This window comes from Bubalus kerabau, chromosome X (genome assembly GCF_029407905.1).
Source record: "Bubalus kerabau isolate K-KA32 ecotype Philippines breed swamp buffalo chromosome X, PCC_UOA_SB_1v2, whole genome shotgun sequence".
NCBI classification, from domain to species: Eukaryota; Metazoa; Chordata; class Mammalia; order Artiodactyla; family Bovidae; genus Bubalus; species Bubalus kerabau.
The window spans coordinates 95,206,286-95,229,629 of record NC_073647.1 but is presented as its reverse complement, the minus strand read 5'-3'; the positions used below and the strand labels follow the sequence as shown (position 1 = coordinate 95,229,629).

Below are 23,344 nucleotides of genomic sequence, written 5' to 3'. Positions count from 1 at the left end.
CTACATTCAAAGCCTCCTGTTGAGAATTACTGGCCTTTTCCAGTAGGACACTTATCACAAATTCAAGTGTATAGACAGTTTCATGATTTTTTAATATGTTTCCTCCACTAGACTGTGAGTTCAATAAAGGCAGGAATGATGCCCATCTTCTTCCACACTGAATCCTCAACACATAGAACAGCACCTGGCAAACAATAATCACTTAAGTTACCAAAAAAATGATCCACAGGTCTGGGATCTAGAGATAATCTTTAATTCTGCAAAGGCTAGTGCACAGAACTAACCCCTTTAGCCTTAAACATAATAGATATTTAATAGACATTAATTTAATGAGAAGAATAATAACAGGAAACATAATAGTACTTACCGTGTGCCAGGCCATGTGCCAAGCGCTTTACATTCACTCACTCAATCCTCAGAACAACCTGATGAAGTAGGTACTATTATTATCCCCATTTTACAAGTGGGGAAACAAGCACAGAGGTTCGCCAACTTGTAAGTGGAAGAGCTGAGACCTGAACGCCAACAATCTGGCTCTAAAGTCCATGCCCTTAACTGCTGGGTTGCCTTCCAACAACAGAGAGATGGCATGATTCCCCCTAGTGTCCTGGGAGGAACTTGGTGGAACCTGGACTGGAAGCCAGGTCTTCACTCTGTGCAGTGTTTCTCCCACTGATCACTGGTACAGAGACCCTGGGAACAGAGGCGCAAGGAGGAATCTGAGAAGCCTAGATATCCACTCAGAAAAAGGCTCTAGTCAACTAGGTAGCTCTCAGCAGAAGCCAGGCAGTGTCAAAGAACATCCACCAGGGCAGAAACAAGTGTGATCACCAGATGCTTTTCCTTAAGCAGGGGAAAGTAGCAGACTCCTTTTCAGAGATCCCATTTGAGGCCTAAGCCATTCCCTTTTCCTGCACTAATTTATCGGGGACCCCCTCCCACACACACAGAGCTAGAACCACCCCAAGGCAAGGCAATTGAGCACCCGTAGGGAAAGGATGCATGATAGGGAGATGAATGTGTGTGTAGGATGTTGGGGTGGGGCAGAGAACAGGGAAGACTGGAGAAAAGGTTAGGTCAAGACTAAAACCTCCAGCAGATAAAAGGACTCAGTAATGAGATTAAAGCAAAGCACCTATAATCAGCTCAGCTTTAGAGGCACTGGCCTTCTGTTTGGGCTTCTTGCCACAACAGAACAGCACTATGGCCATGGCTTTCCTCTCCCAGCTGAATCTTCAGGAAATCCTCCAGACACTCTCTGTTTTGCAGTGGATGCCAGTCTACGTTTTTTTAGGTGAGTGAACCCCAGGGCTTGGAGACCACAGAGAATAGATGAAGAAAGAGAGCAGGAATCTCCAGATGATTGGGAGGGTTCTAAAGAGATCATTCGGTCGGTCCCCTCTCTCTGGGAAGGACTGTGCCTCTCCACTCAGAGAGATGGCCATTGTTGAGTTCACTAGATCTCTTTCCTCCCAACCGAGGAACACGAAGGCCAGGAGTGAAGCTGCAGTTGTTCTGGTTTAAAGTCCACCCCGGCCTTCTCTCAGGACTGCCCCTCTGTGAACTAGCTGAAAAGAGTCTTATTTGGGGACAGGGGCAGAATTGGTGCTGGGCAGATGTAAGGTGATTTTCTTTATTATGATGAGAGAATTATGGAAAAGCTGGAGGCTGCCTGAGTGACTCATTAGATGGAATTTTGGGAAAGGGCCAGTTCTTCAACGGACTCAAAAGGTCAGAGTCATCCGTGCTGGGCAAATGGGCTGAGAATTCCAAGTTTTTCCCAGTCAGAAACCAGGTCTTTGTGGGCAGCTGATTATAGGGCTGAGTTTGGAAACTGGACATGGAGAAATTTCATCCTGAAGGATGGGACAGGATAGGAGGCTGCCCAGTCCAATCTGTAGGAGGATATATGTCCCGTAGAGCAGAGGTTCTTAGAGACCCATAGACACTAGTGCCTTCCAGGTCACACTAGTGGTCAAGAACCCTCCTGCCAATGCAGGAGAGTTAAGAGACAAGGGTTCGATCCCTGGGTCAGGAAGATCCCCTGGAGAAGGAAATGGCAACCACTCCAGTATTCTTGCCTGGAGAATCCCATGGACAGAGGAACCTGGCAGGCTAAAGTCCACGGAGTCACAAAGAGCCGGACACGGCTAAAGCGACTTAGCATGCACGTAGACCTAGAATGAGACGGGGAGGGACAATGTTGAATTTGGAAGGAAAAAATTACCTCTTTATTTTCACTAACTTCATATTGAATAGATGAATGTAGGCAGCAAACCACAGTTTATCAGTAACAGACATCACAGAGATTTAAATTTCACATGCCGGTTGTTGCAGGCATCTCAAAAGTTCATTTATGCTTGTTACCACTTCCGAATCCCAATAGTTATTGGAACTACCATTAGGTGTGGTTATCTACTGCATAAATCAAGAATTCATGTTACTGTACCACATTTTTTCAATATTTTGATAACTGTGTTTTACTATGATGAGTTTCCTTTGTGAGTCTGTGTATTTTATTTTATTTTATTTTAATTTAATTTTATTTTTTAAACTTTACATAATTGTATTAGTTTTGAGAGAGGGTGGGAAGATTTGTGTATTTTATTTTGTGCATTTAAAAATAATATTCAGAAAAGTGATCTATAGGCCTCTCCAGACTAACAAAGGAGTCCATGGCCCCCCAAAGATGAAGACTTAGTGAGCCTTATTGAAACCAAATCATGCTAAGCCCTTAGCCTATCAATAACTTGACTGTAGTTGCATTAAGAGAAGGAAGTGATTTTTCTATAAATTTATTTGTTTCTAGTGTTTCATTTTTTATTGTTGCTGTCCTTTGCATCTATGTTTAACTTCCTCAAAAAGACCCCTTAACAAGTTCCAGCCCTTAGGTAGGAAAGTGGGGGTCAACAGAATGTCCTAAGAGACTTAACATCATGGTGGCATCTGTCATTTCAAATCTGGACCCCAGAAAGAGTAGGCAAAGATGGGCAGAGAGAGCAAGGAAAAGAGGTTCAGAGAAGAGCTGTATGAGCTGAGCCTTTTAGGTGTGGGGTCAGTCCCACCCTGGGAAACCTCTGTACGGTATTCGAACACAAGTGCCTAGATTGTTCTGGCTCTTCTGGAGAGAGCTTCTCAATATCATGTTCTCATTTTTCTCCCAGAAAATCATATTTCTTGAGTATTTTTTCTCTTTCTTCCTTTTCCCCTCTCAAAGGACATGAGCTAGAATAAAGGGTATGTTCAGCACTGAATATATGAAGATCCAGACAATAAGGACTAGCCTCCTGGTAACACCCCCCTCCTCCAATCTCACCAGCTTCCAGCCATCTAGAAGAGCTATCACACCTATGTGTCTTGAGTGAAAAACTCTCTGTCCCACTTCATATGAGTGGAATCATGTACTATTTGTCCTTTTGTGATTCCCTTCTTTCACTTAACACAATGTTTTCAAGATTCATCTATGTTGTGACAGAATCTCCTCCCTTTTTAAGGCTGAATAATATTGTATTATATGTATATACCATTTTTTGTTTATTCATTATCCATTAATGGACTCTGATTTTTTCTACCTCCTGGCTATTGTGAATAATGCTCTATGAACTGCTGCTGCTGCTGCTACGTCACTTCAGTCGTGTCCGACTCTGTGCGACCCCGTAGACGGCAGCCCAGCAGGCTCCCCCGTCCCTGGGATTCTCCAGGCAAGAACACTGGAGTGGGTTGCCATTTCCTTCTCCAATGCATAAAAGTGAAAAGTGAAAGTGAAGTCGCTCAGTCGTGTCTGACTCTAGCGACCCCATGGACTGCAGCCCACCAGGCTCCTCCATCCATGGGATTTTCCAGGCAAGAGTACTGGAGTGGGGTGCCATTGCCTTCTCTGTCTATGAACATGGGCGTTCAAATATCTCCTTGAGAGCCTGCTTTCAATTCTTTTGGCTATATACCAAGAAGTAGAATTGTTGGGTCATATGGTAATTCCATTTTTAAATTGTTGTGCAATTGTCATACTGTTTTCCATAGCAGCTACATCATTTTACATTTTCACTCACAGTGTGCATGAGTTTCAATTTTTCTGCATCCTCACCAACATTACTTTATTGTCTATTTTTTTTAGTAGCCATCCTAATGAAATGAGATGATATCTCATTGTGGTTTTGATTTGTATTTCCATAATGACTAGTGAACTTCAGCATTTTTTCGTGTACTCATTGGCCATTTGTCTTGACTTCTTTTAGACTGATTATCATTCCACTTGCCTTCTGTTAGTCTAGGTTACTATACATCCTGTTTCCCTTCTTCTAGTGATTATGCTAGAAATTACAACACAAATCCTGGATCTTGGAGGTTATCGAGGTAGCTAAAACATGCAACAGTGTATGATACCCACAGAGAGGCCTAAGACAGTCAAATCTGTCCAACAGTTACAGAGCAATTACAAAGTATAAGATTTTGGCTGTCCTTGTGACACTACAAGAATGAGTCCAGTATAGGCTCCTTCTATCTGTTAACAAAGAGAAAAGAATCATTCATTCCACCATTCTACCATTCCAGGTGTCAGTGCTGAACACATAAGTGAATCATTACATTGTAAGATTGACTGTGTTAAGTGCAATGAACAGACACAATGAAGCCACTAGAAAATATCACACAAGGTTAACAGGATCAGGGAAGGCAGGAAAGGGCAGCAATGTGACACAGTGAACAGGACATGGGTTCTGCAGTTTGTCAAACTTGGTTAACAACTAGCTGTGTGAATTTAGACAGGTACTGTAGCCCTTCTAAGCCTCCATATCCCCATCCTCTCAAGCCTGGTTCACAATAAACGCTCCATACAAAAAAGTGTCCTTCCTTCCTCCTTCCCTTCTTCCTTCCTAATTCCCTTCTGTCTTCTCTTTCTCACTCTTCCCTTCATTCGTTCTGTCTTGCTCAGAGTTGTTCTTAGCACTTCTCCTCCTTCCTGAATGATGGTCAGAATCATGACTGATTACTGAGCACTACTGGAAGTGGGCTGGGGGAGAAAGTAGGGAAGAGAGAAAGAGAAAAGGCAGAGGGACAAGAAGGAGGAAAGAAGTGAGAAGAGAGGAATGGAAAGATGGTTTGGGGGAATACAAATGTTCATGACCTTTGGAACTCAGCAATGCTCCTGAGAGCCTCTCTGAGGCCCAGCTTCCAGTTAAAGGATGGCTCTCCATCTGTCTCTCTTTTTCTGGGCTTGTATCACCAGCTATCTAAACTATTGCAATATCCTCTTTCCTGGCCCTCTACTCTCCACCCTCTCCAATATATTCCACTGCTTACATCCAGAAGAGTCCTTCAAATGCGTCTTTGATTATAGCCCTCTACTGCTCAAAAATAGTCACTGATTTTCCCTTGCCTACTTGATGAAGTAAAAATGTGCCATCCGGGGCATTCGAGGACCTCCTCCACTCTCTGGTTTTACCTCTCTGCCAGCTCATCCCCCTACTTGAAGCTTGTATTTCAGGTATCTTATTCACAGAACAAATGGGAAGGATACTTACTCTCCATTCCTTTTCTTTTGCTCTGTTTCCTCCACTTAAAAAATTTCCTGATCACCCTTCCTGGACTATCTATGGACAATTCCTTCTTTGAGATATTGTTCAAGTCATACCTTCTCTGCAACCCTTTCCTGGTAACCTGAGACTACATTGTCTCTGAAAATCTCTGCACTTTGTAAAAATTGGTTGAGTAGCAGCCTTTACACCCTTTGTCTCCTCTACCCAATAGGCTTCATGAAAACAGGAGTCATGCCTTGTCAATATTATATTTCTTGCAAGACCAGGCTTGACATAGTTGATTCTTCCACATTTCTTCTCCTCAGTAAAGACCTCTCCTCAGTAAAACAAGTCTACCTCTTGTTCTTTTCTCCCTCTCCTGGAAATCCTTTTTTTCATGGGCTTGCCTCCTTTCTCTGGTTGCTGATACTACAAAAAAGAGAACATAGTCTTGGGAGTCAAACAGACCAAGTCTGCCATTTACTTATTATGTGACCTTGTGCAAGTAAGTCATTCACCCCCCACCACTGTAGAACAGAGCTCCCAAGACCACTCTGATAATCAAAGAAAACCCTCAACAGGTGTTCATTTTATTTTGGGGGGTTATAGGAATTGACATTACTTGGAGCCCAACTACTCCACCTCATAAGACATTTTTTAATGTTTTTATGTGTTTATTGGTCATTTTAAAATGTATTTATTTTTAATGGAAGGATAATTGCTTTATAATGTATTGGTTTCTGCCATATATCAATTTGATCAGCAGAAGAGTGACTACCACTTCTGAGACAGGCACTCTAGACTCTGATTTCATTGCGCCTTCAAGAAGAATAATGAGTAACCAGATCCTAGAAAATGAGGCAAATAGAAATTTTGATACCTTCCCAGCATTTAAACAGGCCCTTTCAAGGCATCACTCCTTACTACCTCTTCTTCACTCCCCTGCATCCACTCAACTGCCAAACCCTGAAAATTCTGCCTCCATAGTATCTTTCAAATTGATTTCAGAAATAGTAGCCTATTTCAGGTTCTCACTATCTCTCATCTAAGACACTGCAGCTCTTAGCTGACCTCCCTCCCTCAGTTTCTTCTGCTCCCACAGTCATTTCAAACAATCTTTCTGATGTACAAATATGATCATGCTCTTCCTCTGATGAGAATCTGGGTTCTCATTCCCTTAAGCATCAGACCTGAGCTCCTCTGCTTCTTTCCCAGCATCATCTGCTATTCCATGGTTTCTCATACTCCCTGTACTTTTGCAAGTTATGATGTTACTCACAGACCTTGAACTCTTCCATATCTAGGCCTTTGTTGGAGCTCTTCCTTGCTTGTGGAAGGCCCTTTTGCCACTAATCCATCTGTCAAAATCCTACTTTTCCTCCAAGATTCAATTTAAGTCTCACCTTCTGCAAGAAACCTTTCTAGGTTGCCCATAAACCTTTCTAGGTTGTAGTAAAGAATGGTTCCCATATAATGACATTTGAACCCTGACTGTATCATTCTCACCCTCTAGGATATATCCGTTATTTATGGTATCAATCTTCCCCTCTAGACTATGAATTTCTGGAAGGCAGGAACTTTATTTTTATGTTTTAATATGACTTAAAATTAATTAAGTATATTTAAAGTGCTTAAAATAGTTTTTGGTTCTTAAAGACTCAACAAATGCTACCTATTTTTTCTCCCAAATCATGGATTGAAGATACATGACCTCTCCGAGCCCCAGTTTCTTCATATGTAAAATGGAGATAATAAAATTATCTACTTCTCAGGGTCGTGAGAGTATTAAATGAAATAATGCACATTAGGTGCTAAACAGAGTGCTTGTTGACAATAAATGCTCCATACAAGGCATCAGTGACCATACTCACATTATTTTCATCACTTCCATATTCTTCATCCTCCAGCACAGGGATTTCACATGATGTGTGCTCAGTCTATGTGTGTTGAATCAAGTTATCTTTTTCACTCCTGTTGGTTCTTATACAGATCCAGTATAGTAATTGTAAAGCCACAATTGACAAACCAGTCATGTTCTTGGATTTCTGAAGGCTTTGAGCCAACTGATTAAGAATCTTAGTTTTCATTTTATTCTGGAAATGACAGGCTTCCATAACCTTACACACTCATGCACACCCTGGAACATCAGAAGCTCCTTTCCTAATTTAGAACAAGGGCACTGTTGGTTTCTCTCCCAGTTAACATTTGCTTGCTACTAGGAGAATGTTGAAACCAAACTTCCGTGCACTTCAATTGAATGTTACAAATATATTTATCGTGAGTCATCTCCCTGTGCTTGGCACGTTGCTAAAGGCTGTTTTCAAGAAGCTTACTGTGTAGTAGGCAGAGGGCCTACTGTGTGGTAAGTTGCTAACCACACAAACAGCAAACGAAACCAGGAACAGCATCACCAAAGGCATGGACATGTGAAATTTCATGGTGGGTTGAGGGAATGGAGAGTAGACTAAGGTGGTTGAACCTCGGTTTCCCATTCTTCAGTCATTTGCATCCCACCTTCTGGTTCTTTCCACAGCTAAGTACCACCTATACTATTATTACTTAACATTTTCCCCCAACTGACTCACTCCTATAACCTAAATTAATATATTTTAATAGGAAACTTTATACCACTACCAGGAACTCACTTTGATTCAGTACATATTAAAATAACTTTCCATCTATGAACCACTTCAGATCACCCCATGTCCCTACAGTGGTTTGGGGACCACACGCTAGATCATATGGGGTATGAGTGCTGGTGCTGAGAGATGAGGCTAGGAAGGTGAGTGGGGCCGGTCCATGGAGGGCCTTAAATGCCTGACTAACATGTTCAGACTTTATCCTGTTAGCAGTGGGACAGTACTGAAGGTTTCATAGGAGGCAAACAACACTACAACTGTGCTTAGTTAAAAATAAATCTGGCAGCAGCATGGAAAACAGAGTAAGGGGAAGAGATCAGCAGGCAAGAATAGACAAAAGACTGCAGTCTAGACCAGAGGAGATCAAGTTCTGGACCATGGCAGTAGCAATGGAGATAGAGGCAGAAGGATGAATGGGAGAGATTTTCTCTTTTTTTTTGAAAAGGGAGAGAAGTTGAAGATATCTCCAAAATGTTGAAACTGACGTTTATCCTGAGGCCTGAAATATGAATAAGAACTAGCCAGGCAAAAAGCTGAAGGAAGAGTCTTCCAGGCAAAAGGGACAACATTCACAGAAGCCTAGAGGCTGGAGAACAGAATAGGTAGAAGAAATCTACAGTAGAACAGTATGGTGGCATGCAGAGCGCAAGGGGGTGGCCAGGCGCTCCATCACGGAGGACCTTCAGAACCAAGGTTACAAGACTGGACTTGATCCTAAGAGTCACCAGAAGCCGTGTGAGGTATTGAATTCTTAAATTACCACCAACCCCATCAGTTCTCATATTTATCATCACTTTTGATCCATTAAGTAATCACTGAGCTGCAGAAATGTCTCTTTGACAAGCCAGCCATGCTCTTGGTTATATGCTGTAGAAGGACAGAGATCTGCATTTAGCCTTCTGGTTGCATCATGACTCAAATGGACGCAGGGAACCTATTAGAAGACATTGGCAGTTGGCTTAGAAAGAGAGAGTGGTAACTTGGACCGGTGGTAGCATGGACGTATGGAACAGAATAATTTGAAAGACGTTTGAAGGACAGAACTGACAGAAATTAATAATTGACTAAAGGAAAGCAATGATTCGAGCTCAGTAGTTAAGAGTACAGTCTCCTGGTCTTAGTGTTCAGATGGAGGCCTTTGGGAGAGCTCTGGAGGAAGAGTGTGAGTTCTCAACTCTGGCTCACCCACCAGCTAGCTGTGTGACCTTAAGTAGTTATTGAACCTCTCTGAACCTGGGTCCCTCGTCCACAAAATGAGAATACTTATTGTCCTAATGGGGTCTTTTTAAGATTAAATAAAATACGCATGTACAATACTTAGTTTAACACGATGAGTATACAATAAATGTTGCTATTACTATATGGGAAAGTTAGTAAGAAAGGTGAATCAGAGATGATTTGAAGAAAGGACCCACTTAGATTCATACTGGTATCATCTTTAACCAAAGCTAGTAATCATTAGTAATTTGAGGCCCTACATGTTTATCTTTTTAAAGTCACAACCAAGGTAAAGTAGATGGTAAAAGGGTCAATTCACCAAGAAGACATAACTATCCTAAATGTCTACGTACCTAACAATGAAGCTTCAAAGTGAAAAATTCTGAAACTGAAAAAATAAATAAATAAGTTAACAATTATATTTGATGACTTCTTTGAAAACTACAAACAACCAAAACTCACCCAAAATGAAATAGGTAACCTACAACTACTAATTAAATTAAATTTTAATTTTGGAACGTTGTAAACTTCCAAACCAGAAATCTGCAGACCCAGATGGTTTCAGCGGCATATTCTTCCAAACATTTTAAAGATGATATATCACAAATTCTACATCATCTTTTCCAGAAAATAGAAGAGGGAGGAACACCTAACAACTCATCTATGAGGCCAGACCCTGATGCCAAAACCAGACAAAACAATACAAAAAAGAAAACTACAGACCAATATCCCTCATGAATATAGATGCAAAAATCCTCAACAAAATACTAGCAAATCAAATCCAGCAATATATTACAAAGAGTAATATACCATGACCAAGTAGGCTTTATTCCAGGAATGCAAATGTAAATATTTGAAAAACAATATTAACCATATTAACCACCTAAGGGAGAAAAATACACAATCATATCAATTGTTGTAGAAAAAGCATTTGAAAAAAAAATTTTTCTTAATAAAATTTGCTATCTTGGATTTAAGTAAAAAAGAAAAAGAGAAGGCACTTGACAAACTTTAATCCATGACAAAATCTCTCAGCAAACTAGGAATAGAAGGCAACTTTTTCAACTTGATAAAGAGCATCTATATATATATATATATATATATATATATATATATATATATATATAAAACCTACAGCTACTTAATGATGAAAAAGTGAAAGCTTTCTCCCTAAGATGGGGAGCAAAGCAAGGATGTCCACACTCACCATTTGTATTCAACATCATACTAAAAGTCCTAGCAATAAAGCAAGAAGAAAAAGAAAGAAAAGCATACAGATTGAAAGTAAGAAATAAACTGTACTAATTAACAGATGACATGATCATCTGTGTAGAAAATCCCATTAGATTACATATTTCTAAATGTATTTTAAAAATATACTAAAAAATATCCCTCTAAGAACTAACAAATGAGGTTAACAAAGTCCCAGGTCACAAGATCTCACATAAAAGTCAACCACGTTTCTATATACTAGCAGAGAACGATTGAAAATAAAATTTTAAAAACAATACCATTTAAATGCCTCCAAAAATAAAATATTTATGAATATATTTAATAAAACCTGTACAGTATCTGTAGGCTGAAAACTATAACATGGTAATAAAATTAAAGACCTAAATGGAGACATACTGTGTTCATGGATTGGAAAACTCAAAGATGTCTGCTGCTGCTGCTAAGTCACTTCAGTTGTGTCTGACTCTGTGTGACCCCATAGACGGCGGCCCACCAGGCTACCCCGTCCCTGGGATTCTCCAGGCAAGAACACTGGAGTGGGTTGCCATTTCCTTCTCCAATGCATGAAAGTGAAAAGTGAAAGTGAAGTCACTCAGTTGTGTCCGACTCTTCGACACCCCATGGACTGGAGCCTTCCAGGCTCCTCCGTCCATGGGATTTTCCAGGCAAGAGTACTGGAGTGGGGTGCCACTGCCTTCTCCGTCAAAGATGTCAGTTCTTCCCAAAACCGATCTATAAATGTAACACAGCTCAAATAAAAATCCCAACAGAGTGCATTTGATAACAGTTTTTCCTAAATACTAAATATCCCAAATTTGATAATGGCACTGTGACTGCCTTAATTTTTAGAAAATACACAGTTACTTAGGAGCAAAGCATTGTAATCTCTGCAATGGACTACAAATACAAACATATATTTATATACTTATATTTAGGAATAAGTCAAATGCAAAATGTTAACAATAAAAAGATCTAGGTGAAGTTTATGTGGGATTTTATTAAAATATTCTTGCAAATTTTCTATTTAAGTCTTTTTCAAAATAAAAAGTTTAATTTGAAAAGCCTCATCAGGTGTTTTTATAAACATCGACAAGATGATTGTAAAATTTATATAGAAAAACAAAAGAACTACAATATCTAAAACCATTTTGAAAAAAGAATAGTTAGAGGATCACACTATCTGGTTTTTAGACTTAGTGGAAAACTATAGTAATCAAGACAGTGATGTATTTGTGAAGAGATAAGCACATGGATCAATGGAACAGAATAGAGTCCAGACAGCCCTGCACAAATATGGCCAATTGATATTTGACAAACAAGCAAAAGCAATTCAACGGAGGAAGGATAGTATTTTCAACAAACAATGTTGGGACAATTGGTTATCCATATGTAGTAAATGGATCTTGACCAAAATCTCACACTTTATTATAATATTAACTCAAAATGGATCACAGATCTAAACAGTAAAACATAAAACTTGCAGTAAAAATGTAAGAGAAAACCTTCATGACCTGAGGTTAACTAAAGAGTTCTTAGATTTAATATCAAAAGCACAATCTGTAAAAGAAAAAAAATGATAAATTGGACTTCATCAAAATTAAAAGTTTTTGCTCTAAGAAAGACTCTGTTAAGAGAATAAAAAGATAAACACAGGAAATTTCCTGGCATTCCAGTGCTTAGGACTCTGTGCTTCACTGAGGGCCTGAGTTCAATCCCTGGTCTGGGAACTAAGATCCCACAAGCCTTGCTGCATGGCCAAAAAAAAAATTTTTTTAAGATAAACACAAACTGGAGAAAATGTTTGCAAATCACATATCTGATAAAAGACTTGTATCCAAACAAAAGAAATTGTATCCAGATTGTATAAAGAAACTCACACACAAAAAAACAAAGAACCCCGTTTAAAAATGAGCCAAATGTTTTAACAGATACTGCACCAAAAAGGATATACAAAAGACAGGTGAACACATAAAAAACTGTTAAGCATGATTAGGTATAAGGGAAATGAAATAAAAACGATGATGAGATACCATGCTACATATCTATTAGAATGGTTTAGCCATCTTCAGTACAAACTAAATTAAGAGCCAGCCTTATGTGAACTTCCTCCTTGATAATCCACTCCAAAACTACTCACTTGAACATGGACAAGATGTTGGAAGCATCTCTTTGTGTCAAGGCCATAATGTCTAAGATAGCGCCACTCATACACATGCACAAATGAGTCCTTCATTCTTGCCTCAGACACCCTTGCTTTCTTTCACGGAACTCCTTGTTTCACAAAGTCAAACCCTTCCATGTTTGGCCTGTGTTTCTCCTATCTCTTTAAATCTCCCTTTTGTCACCATAAGTGACACCGATGATACTCAAACAAGTTGGGTCTGGCAAGATTGCCCTCAAAGGACACTTCTGGTCCTCTGAGGTGCCACATCTGCAGTTCTAACAGATTTCACAAGGGGAGTGATGTTTATTGAGATATGGCTCTCAGTTCAGTTCAGTAGCTCAGTCGTGTCTAACTCTTTGCGACCCCACAGACTGCAGTATGCCAGGCTTCCCTATCTATCACCAACTCCCAGAGTTTACTCAAACTCATGTCCATTGAGTCTGTGATGCCATCCAACCATCTCATCCTCTGTCGTCCACTTCTCCTCTTGCCTTCAATCTTTCCCAGCATCAGGGTCTTTTCAAATGAGTCAGTTCTTCATATCAGGTGGCTAAAGTATTGGAGTTTCAGCTTCAGCATCAGTCCTTCCAATTGATTTCCTTGAAGATGGACTGGTTGGAACTCCTTGCTGTCCAAGGAACTCTCAAGAGTCTTCTCCAACACCACAGTTCAAAAGCATCAATTCTTCAGCACTCAGCTTTCTTTATAGTCCAACTCTCACATCCATACATGACTACTGGAAAAACCAGAGCTTTGACTAGATGGACCTATGTTGGCAAAGTAATGTCTCTGCTTTTTAATATGCTGTCTAGGTTGGTCATAACTTTTCTCCCAAGGAGCAAGTGTCTTTTAATTTCATGGCTGCAGTCACCATCTGCAATGATTTTGGAGCCCCCAAAATAAAGTCTGTCACTGTTTCCACTATTTCCCCATCTATTTGCCATGAAGTGATGGGACTGGATTCCATGATCTTAGTTTTCTGAATGTTGAGTTTTAAGCCAACTTTTTCACTCTCCTCTTTCACTTTCATCAAGAGGCTCTTTAGGTCTTCACTTTCTGCCATAAGTGTGGTGTCATCTGCATATCTAAGGTTATTGATATTTCTCCTGGCAATCTTGATTCCAGCTTGTGCTTCATTCAGCCCAGCATTTCTCATGATGTACTCTGTATAGAAGTTCAATAAGCATGGTGACAATATACAGCCTTGACGTACTCCTTTTCCTATTTGGAACCAGTCTGTTGTTCCATGTCCAGTTCTAACTGTTGCTTCCTGACCTGCATACAGATTTCTCAAGAGGCAGGTCAGGTGGTCTGGTAGTCCCATCTTTTTAAGAATTTTCCACAGTTTGTTGTGATCTACACAGTCAAAGGCTTTGGCATAATCAATCAAGCAGAAGTAGATGCTTTTCTAGAACTCTCTTGCTTTTTCGATGATCCAACGGATGTTGGCAATTTGATCTCTGATTCCTCTGCCTTTTCTAAATCCAGCTTGAACATCTGGAAGTTCACAGTTCACAGACTGTTGAAGCCTGGCTTGGAGAATTTTGAGCATTACTTTACTAGCATGTGAGATGAGTGCAATTGTGTGATAGTTTGAGCATTCTTTGGCATTGCCTTTCTTTGGGATGGGAATGAAAACTCTAGTCCTGTTCCAGTCCTGTGGCCACTGCTGAATTTTCCAAATTTGCTGGCATATTGAGCGCAACACTTTCACAGCATCATCTTTTAGGATTTGAAATAGCTCAACTGGAATAGACCAGTTCAGTAGACTACTTTTAGGACTGAGGGATTACTGAAAATGATTAGATATAAGGCATGAAATTAACCCATCTATACTTTCAAAATAACATTGGATTTAAACAACACAAATGCTGACTAAACACTAATCATTTAAGTTTACCTAATATTGAAATGAGAAAACATTTCCTCATCTTTCAGTCAATCTATAGGTATTTGTTGAATACTTACTGCATGCAAAGCACTCTTCTAATTGCTGGTGATACAAACTAAATTTATTAGAAGTAAGATATAAAAGAAATTATATACTTAGGCTCCCTTTAATTAATAATGATTCATATTTAATTTTATCTGAGTTTTCTTCTGAGGCTTACCCAGCAAATTTACTCTCATCTTTTCTTAGAGTCAGAGGTCGCAGGATTTTTATCCATGGCAAGCTTCCCATAAAATTCTTCCCCCTACTATTTCTTATTTAATTAGCATGCTTACAACAGCCATCTCAGCCAGATCTTTTTTTTTTTTAAATGCCCATTCCATCTTTTTACTGTTATTTCCATCAGAGTCCAAGATGCAAGAGACATATCTGCTGTTTGGTAACTCTTGAGTTTCTTTCCCTTCTCTGAAACTTTTTATCTACTGTGATATGGTTATCTGGTCAACGAAGTTATTCCTTTAGCCGAAATTTTTAAAATTCACAATATGGGTACGAGCCTCTCTGTCTCATGGATGCAGATTTTAAAATGGAATTCAACTCCCACAGCTGTAAGATGTATCACATTCACATTTCACAGTCTGCTGTGACCCTTTGCTAACAGAGATGATTTTTCCCCCTTCTGAACTTTTGACCCATTTTGAATGGGATGAAATTGAACACAGAAAAGCAGTTTCTAATATGTATTTTCCTCTCAGCGTCAAACAGCCTGTACAGTGCAGGCAGCCCTCTCCACTGGCATGTGCTGACAGAGCAGTTTGACAAAGGAAGGAGGGTTGAGGACTTCCTGAGGTCTCAGAATGGGGATGTCAGCCATTGGCACAAGATACTGTTCCTTTCAGTTGCCAAGCAGTGCTGTCCTTTGACCCCAGGTGAGGACCTACTCTGAGAATGCCATGGTTCTGCCATTTTCTCAGTTAAGATCACAGCCATCAAGGGGGCCCAGATTCAGGGACTCAGCTGTCATCCTGGACCGCAGCAGAGCTAAGAGGGAGATGGGGGGTCGGGGGGATGAGGAAAGAACAGTCTCACACTGGCCTTGACCTGCTTCCTCACCACAGAGCAGAGACTGGGGTAATGAGATGTGTATTAAACTTGAAGGGAACTAAAGGGCATGAACCCCTTGTGTCCCCTCAGGAGCTATTCCTATTATCCTTATACCCTACTTTCTGGTGTTCACTAAGTTCTGGATGGTGTCTGTGCTCGCCTTAGCCTGGCTCGCCTATGACTGGAACACCCACAGTCAAGGTAAGAAACAGGGGAAGAGCAGTGATCCCTGTCTGTGCCAAGGAGGGAACCACAGGGAGGGAGTGAGGGTGGAAGGGAAGAGTGAGAGAGGCAGGGGGAGAAGAGGTGAGGAGAAGAAAGAAGGGGAAAGGGAAAGGAGGGCAGGGAGTGGAAATGAGGGAGAGAGGAGGAAGGGCAAAGGAGAGAGGGAAGAGAAGAGAGACAGGGGTGCAAAGCTCAGCAGGAACAGAGGGCTCAGCCAGGCTGCCCAGGAAGAATTAAGAGGCTGGTTTCTGAGCGGGTGCTCCCAGCCTCATGCTATTTCTCTCTCACCTTTCTGGAGGCTCCAGAAGAGCAGGGGCTGCCTGTGTCTTCTTGGGGATTGGATTCAGGGATAGACCTTATAGCTCTATGCCCAAGAAACATGGAAATGTGAAAAGGAGCCCCCTCCTGTGACCTGAGGACATTAGGAAGATCCCTCCACCTCCAGAAGAAGTAGAGGGATTGGCAAGACCTCACCCGCTCTTCCCTTCCCTCTGTACTTGCAGGTGGTAGACGTTCAGCTTGGGTACGAAACTGGACAATCTGGAAATATTTCCAAAATTACTTCCCAGTAAAGGTAACGACCCTTCCTCTGAAGGGCCTCAGTCCCTGTTGCCCAGATTCTCCCTCCCCACTCAGCCCCATATTTTCAAAGGCTTTTGTGGCTAACAGTGGAGGTCAAAGCCCAGAGGCATAATACAGAGTATGGTCCCAAGATGGATGGGCAGGTGGGGAAATGAATGAATAGCACCTTGCCTCACAGTGGCAAACTCAGGTCAGCCTCACCGAGTATCATAACCCCTGGCAATTCTATGAGAGTGACAATATCCCAGTGAATAGGGATTAGGGGCTCCTCAAGGGAAACACAGGCGCCCTGCTGGCCTCTGAGTCCACATGTCCTCTCTCCTTCTATCTACTGCTCTGACTCAATCTCCCACTAACAGCTGGTGAAGACTCATGACCTCTCTCCCAGACACAACTATATCATTGCCAGCCACCCCCATGGTGTACTCCCTTATGGTACCTTCATCAACTTTGCCACTGAGACCACTGGCTTTGCTCGGATTTTCCCAGGCATCACTCCTTATGTAGCGACCTTGGAAGGGATCTTCTGGATCCCAATTGTGCGAGAATATGTGATGTCAATGGGTGAGTATAAGAGATCATTCCATTCTCTGACCTACCTTGGGGCTCCAACTTTAATAAGCCTTGACAGTCAGTCCAGTACTCACTCCCTGCTGGAAGAACACTTAGTAGAAAATGAGTCCCGAGCACACTGGGCCAGTGACAGGAATATGTGGCCGAGCCTCAGGTTTAATCTGGGAGGCAGGGTTTGATTAGGTAGGAGGGTAAGTTATAGGCATTCATAAGAATTGCCAAAAATCCTTTCAGAGAAGGAAGCAGAAGCCTGGGGTTCAGGATCAAAGCCAAAGTGGAAAGGAAAAGGCAAAAGTCAAATATCAAAACCAAATGTAGGGAAAATCAGGCATGAATGGAACAGCTCAGATATACTTTGCCAGACTGTTTCGGGGATGTCAATTGGCTTCTTTTGGGCAGTCATTTATGTAGCAGGTCTCATCCAGGAGCAACTCAAAGACATTTTTGAGACTTTCACACTAGCCGGTACTCTCCTGGCCCATGACCTTCATTTCCTGAGAACCCCTTCGAATTTGTATAAGATATCAAGGGATAAAAGGATAGGTATCCATCAGAATCCAGGTCAACTTCCCCATGCCAGGCTTCAAGCCAGGGTACTGTGCCAAATGTCCTTCCCTCTGGGTGAATACCCATCCTCTGGACACCAGAAAACAACAGAAGCCAAACATAAAAGATACATTTATATCTGGAGGGGCCAAGCAGGACCACTGGAGTCCCAGGGGATAATTCTGCTCACCTCTCAGGTTGGCATGAATCTGGATCTTAAGGACTGTGGCCTGGAGCCAATGTCTGCCATCCCAGGAGAGAACAGAAAGTAAGCACAGGGCAGAGATGGGAAGCAGAGGTGAGGAAAGACTCTGTGACTGTTGTTGAGCAACAGGATGTCGTCCTCATTCCACGGTTCATCTACATGCCAGTTTGGCTTGGACGGGATCCTGGGTCTGCCTACTCTCTAGAAACCCCAGGGAATGGCTTACTTTTACCAGGTTACTCTAAGGAGGAAGCAGTTTGGTGGTGGCCATTCCTGATTACCCTCAGGAAAGAGAACTCTAGAGTCTCAAGTGACATCAGCCTGGCGAGAGTGGGAGACCACTATGGTTCCCGGGGTAGAGAAGAAAGGATGGGCTTACAAGCTACAGAGCTAAGAGAAAGCAGGCAGAAGAACTCAATGTAGCTCCCACTGAAGTAGCGCAGAGCCCCAAGGCAAGCAGCTGGCCCTAAGGACCGACCTCAGGCTAGGACTAACCCAAGATATGGAGGGCAGGTCAAAGACAGAAGATTGGAAACAATCACAGCCAGGAGACAGAAGAACTGTTTCGAGCAGGAAGAGCCCCAAGGAACACCTTACCCCTCCTCAAGCACCATATCTGTATGTCATTTGCCTCTTTGGTTTTGCAGGTGTGTGCCCAGTGAGTGAGTTGGCCTTGAAGTATTTGCTGACCCAGAAAGGCTCAGGCAATGCTGTGGTTATTATGGTGGGTGGAGGTGCTGAAGCCCTCTTGTGCCACCCAGGAGCCACCACTGTCCTCCTTAAACAGCGTAAAGGTTTTGTGAAGGTGGCACTGGAGACAGGGTGGGTCCCCAGGTTCTAGTGCCCTATCGTCAGGGCATCCTAGGTACTCTGTAGCACCTCTCCAAAATGGTGCCTTCTCTTGGAAATGTGTTAGAAGGGGCTCCCTCTTCACCCTCATTGCTTCTTTCTACTCCCTTACACTGTGCCTTAAGGGTGTTTGGGCCTCCAGACACATTCTGATGGGTTCTGTTAAAACTTGAAGTTGGAGAAAGAACAGTCAAAGACCTTTATCTTCTGCACATTACCTGGTAGGCTGGGGGTCTGGAGAAGTGGGACTTTAGACTATATCACCCCATGCACTGTACAGCCCAGAGAAACTACCCAGGGCAAGGAAGGCACTGGACTTGATGCTGTGGGCTTTGCAAAGATGCAGAAGATATGGATACAGCCTCCAAACAGAGCATAATCTGGTTTGAAAAGTAGAAGGCAGTTATTGAACAGCTATTGTGTGTCAGGCATAGTACTAAGCATTGAGGATGTAAAAATAAATAAGACTTGGTCCTTGCCTTAAAGGTCTCATGGTCCAATGGAAAACAGACATAGTCATGTATAATTACATAATATATCCAGAAGTCAACCCCTTACCATCTCAACTATCACCCCCTGGTTTTCCACCCCATCGTCTCTCCCCTGGATTATTGCAAGTCTCCTAAGAGCTCTCCCTGCTTCTATCCTTGCCTCCCTCACATTCCAGAGTCTGTTCTCAACTGTGGCCATCACGATCCTATCCACCATGAGTCAGATGAGATCATGTCACTACTCCAAGTGCTCTGACGGCTCCCATTTCACTCTGAGCAAAACCAAAGTCTTTAAAGGGCCTGCAAGACCCTAAATGTTCTGGTCCTTAGCCACGTCTTTGATCTGTTCACCCACTGCCATCCCCCTTGCTCCCTCCGTTAGAGCTGTTCCTTGCTCTTCCTCAAACAAGCCACATGCTCCTCCCTTAGGGTCTTTGCCCTAGCTGTTTCCCCTGCCTGGGACATTATTCCTCCAAATAGATATTTGGCTCATTCTTTTACCTCCTTCAGGTCTTTGCTCAAATGTCTATTCTCAATAAGGTCTATCTTGATCACGCTGCTCTGTTTTTTCCCATTGTACGTATTATCTTCTCATATGTCATCAGTTTTATTTCTTTACATATATGGCTTTTTATTTGTTCATTATTATTATTTATTGTCTGTCTTCCCTTAACAAAAGATAAGTTCCATGATGACAGAGATTATCTTTTTAATCCACTGTGTTCACTTATGTATCCCGAGGGCTTGAAAACAGCACACTGGCACACAGAAGGAACTCAATAAATATTTACTGAATGAAAGATGTGTGATGATGGACATATGTACAAAGCACTATGAGAGCACCAACTGATGGGAAGCCTTTCACCCAAAGTAGAAGTTTCATAAGTGGGTGACATCTGAATTGTGAATTGAAATATTAGTAGGAGTTGCCAGTCCAACCAAAGGGGAGAAAGAACTCAGGTATTCAGCAAGGGCCTATGACAATATGTCAGGCACTATGCCAGGCCCTAGGAGTTCAGAGATGAATAAGACATTTTCAAATGGCTTGCTGTCTACTGGGAGTCAGCCAGGAAGGGGTACAGAGTTGGGGTAGTGTTAATATAGGAAAGAAGCAAGCATTAGATGCAGGGGTTGGGGGTGGGAGAAGTTGGAAGCAGTCAAAGAACTGGAGGTGACTCAAGGGGATGAAACTGGAGCTGAGTAGTGAAGGGTGAAATAGAGTAAGCCAGGTGAAGTCAGGGGGAAGGCATTTTTGGCAGAGGGAGTGGGATGTACAAAGACGCATAGATGAGTGTGAACTTAGCACACTTAGTATGGCTAAGCAGACTGTGACAAAGGGCTGGGGAGAGAAGAAGCTAGCCAGGTAGGCAAGGCTGGAGCGTGTAGGCCACGCTAAGTGCCTGGTACAAAGTGAGGAGCTCTGGGAAGAGTTTTCAAGAGAGGAGTGACATGTCCAGACACACAGTTTAGGAAGATCCTCTGGATGTGTACAATTTAGGCAATTAGATTTCCTGAGATTAGTGATTCATTTCCTCCCATCACAGGACAAAGTACAGCAACTCCCCTCAAAATGTTCAGTTGGAGGGATGTGGAGCATAGCAAGGATAATACACACGGCTGGAGATGTTGGGTGCTTGGACTCTTGTCCTATAATGGGGCCATGGTAAAGCTTTCCTACCTTGGAGAGGGTTTCACTGTGGGGAGCTTCCTGGAAGAACTCACACTTCTGCCTGTCTCTTTGCAGAGCATACCTTGTCCCTTCCTATTCCTTTGGACAGAATGAAGTTCACAATCAAGAGACTTTCCCTGAGGGCACGTGGAAAAGGTTCTTCCAAAAAGCCTTCCAGGACACCTTAAAAAAACTCCTGGGACTAAGTTTCTGTATCTTCCATGGCCGGGGCCTCACTCGAGGATCCTGGGGATTCCTGCCTTTCAATCATCCCATTACCACAGTTGGTAAGCTTTCCAGCATCTTTGGACCACCCTGGTCCTTGATGCCCCCCATCCAGCCCTCAAGTCCCAGGGGGCCTGGCACACAGCTGGGATGGGCAATGGGAATTCTGGTGGTTGTGGTTGAGGGTAGGGCAGGGAGGACAACTACGAAGATAAGAGTTGTGGCCATTCACAGGAGGGACAGAGTTCAGCTGCTGCCATGAGGGCATCATTATTCACACACGTGCCTTCAGCACTCTCCTAAGTTTACTCTCATTCTCTTAAGCATGCATGAGATTAGGTATTTGGAGAACATGGGACAGGGTGGGGTTGGAGCAGGGAGAAAGAATAAAGGAGGTAGAGGGGACCAAGATACCGAGTTTCAGTATGCGACTTCCACTGAGAGATGGTAATTTGAGTTGAGGGGGAAGGTTTGATGCTTGTCTCTTCTCCTGCCCCACAGTTGGGGAGCCCCTGCCAATTCCCAGGATAAAGAAGCCAAACGAGGAGACAGTGGACAAGTACCATACACTCTACATCAATGCCCTCCAGAAGCTGTTTGATGAGCACAAAGTTCACTATGGTCTGTCTGAGACCCAGGAGCTGACAATCGTCTAACAAGAGTTGGATTTCCCCATTATTGAACTCCCCAAGCATTGAGGGATCCAAGCAGGGCCACAAGGAAAGGAGAATCTGGGAAGAGGGGAGGAACTCGGGGTTGAATGATGAGGCCAGCCAAGCCAGAAAGTACTTAATGAGCCAGTCTGAGGAAGGAACCAGAGTTATGGGGAAGACTGGGCAACAACCCAGTTTAGCAAGCAGTCTCTTGTGAGTACACAGAGTCTTGTGAGTCTCTATGTGTGCCAGTTATTTTGGCTTCCTAATTCCAACCAACTCTGATCAGAGGAATAAGAAGCCAAAGAATACCATGTCCTTCCTCCTGAGCCTTAATAACACCACACCATCACTGTTTAGGTTGAGGCTTAGAGGCATTTTTTTAAGATTTTAATTTTTATTTTCATTAATTAAAAACCATCTCATTTACATCAATAAATACTTTTTCCCATCACTGTCAATCTTGTTTCCTATTTTTATGTTTGGCTATTTTGTATTTGTCTATGAATTTTAAACACATACATATACATTTATATGCCAATAGTTTTGTCATTGTTTTAGTTAAAATAAGGATGATGGGATCATATGAAGCATACTTTTCTGAAACTTGCATTTGTCCTCCATGATATTTTGTGGCAATCCACTGAGAAACCTTCTTAAGAACAGAGATGGTTTGTTTCCTTTTAGGCCCTTTCCTTACAATTTAGGGGCTACCACAAGGTAAACCGGTGACCTGAGCTGTGATTTCCTAATCCAAGCAGGCATGATTCCCTCAGCTGTGATACAGTTCTACACTGGCAAAAAGTTTATTAAAAATTATACCATTTCTTGAACTTCCCTGGGAGTCCAGTGGTTAAGACTCCATGCGTCCAATGCAGGGGGCATGGGTTCAATCCCTGGTTAAGGAACTAAGATCCTATGTGCTGTGCCACTTGGTAAAAAAATAATAAAAATAAAATTTAAAATTAGGAAACAGTGGAAACAGTGTCAGACTTTATTTTTCTGGGCTCCAAAACCACTACAGATGGTGACTGCAGCCATGACATTAAAAGATGCTTACTCCTTGGAAGGAAAGTTATGACCAACCTAGATAGCATATTCAAAAGCAGAGACATTACTTTGCCAACAAAGGTTCGTCTAGTCAAGGTTATGGTTTTTCCTGTGGTCATGTATGGATGTGAGAGTTGGACTGTGAAGAAGGCTGAGCGCAGAAGAATTGATGCTTTTGAACTGTGGTGTTGGAGAAGACTCTTGAGAGTCCCTTGGACTGCAAGGAGATCCAACCAGTCCATTCTGAAGGAGATCAGCCCTGGGATTTCTTTGGAAGGAATGATGATAAAGCTGAAACTCCAGTACTTTGGCCACCTGATGCGAAGAGTTGACTCATTGGAAAAGACTCTGATGCTGGGAGGGATTGGGGGCAGGAGGAGAAGGGGACGACAGAGGATGAGATGGCTGGATGGCATCACTGACTCGATGGACGTGAGTCTGAGTGAACTCCGGGAGTTCATGATGGACAGGGAGGCCTGGCGTGCTGCGATTCATGGGGTCGCAAAGAGTCGGA

The 23,344-nt window shown here is 42.3% G+C and overlaps 1 protein-coding gene across 1 annotated transcript; it reads left to right on the top strand.

Moving 5' to 3' along the window:
- The first annotated feature begins 840 nt into the window (after positions 1-840).
- Positions 841-23,247, top strand: DGAT2L6 (diacylglycerol O-acyltransferase 2 like 6). Its single transcript, XM_055565716.1, has 7 exons — positions 841-1,294; positions 15,853-15,963; positions 16,491-16,561; positions 16,929-17,133; positions 18,541-18,715; positions 20,978-21,189; positions 21,629-23,247. Exons 1-7 carry the CDS (start codon positions 1,204-1,206, stop codon positions 21,781-21,783), a joined length of 1,020 nt encoding a protein of 339 aa, XP_055421691.1. The 5' UTR covers positions 841-1,203; the 3' UTR covers positions 21,784-23,247.
- The last annotated feature ends 97 nt before the right edge of the window (positions 23,248-23,344 follow it).

Coding starts and splice junctions, on each gene's coding strand:
- DGAT2L6 (XM_055565716.1), top strand. CDS start 1,204: ATGGCCATGGCTTTCCTCTCCCAGCTGAATCTTCAGGAAATCCTCCAG. Junction 16,562..16,928: donor AAAATTACTTCCCAGTAAAG/GTAACGACCCTT, acceptor TCCCACTAACAG/CTGGTGAAGACTCATGACCT. Junction 18,716..20,977: donor AAGGTGGCACTGGAGACAGG/GTGGGTCCCCAG, acceptor GTCTCTTTGCAG/AGCATACCTTGTCCCTTCCT.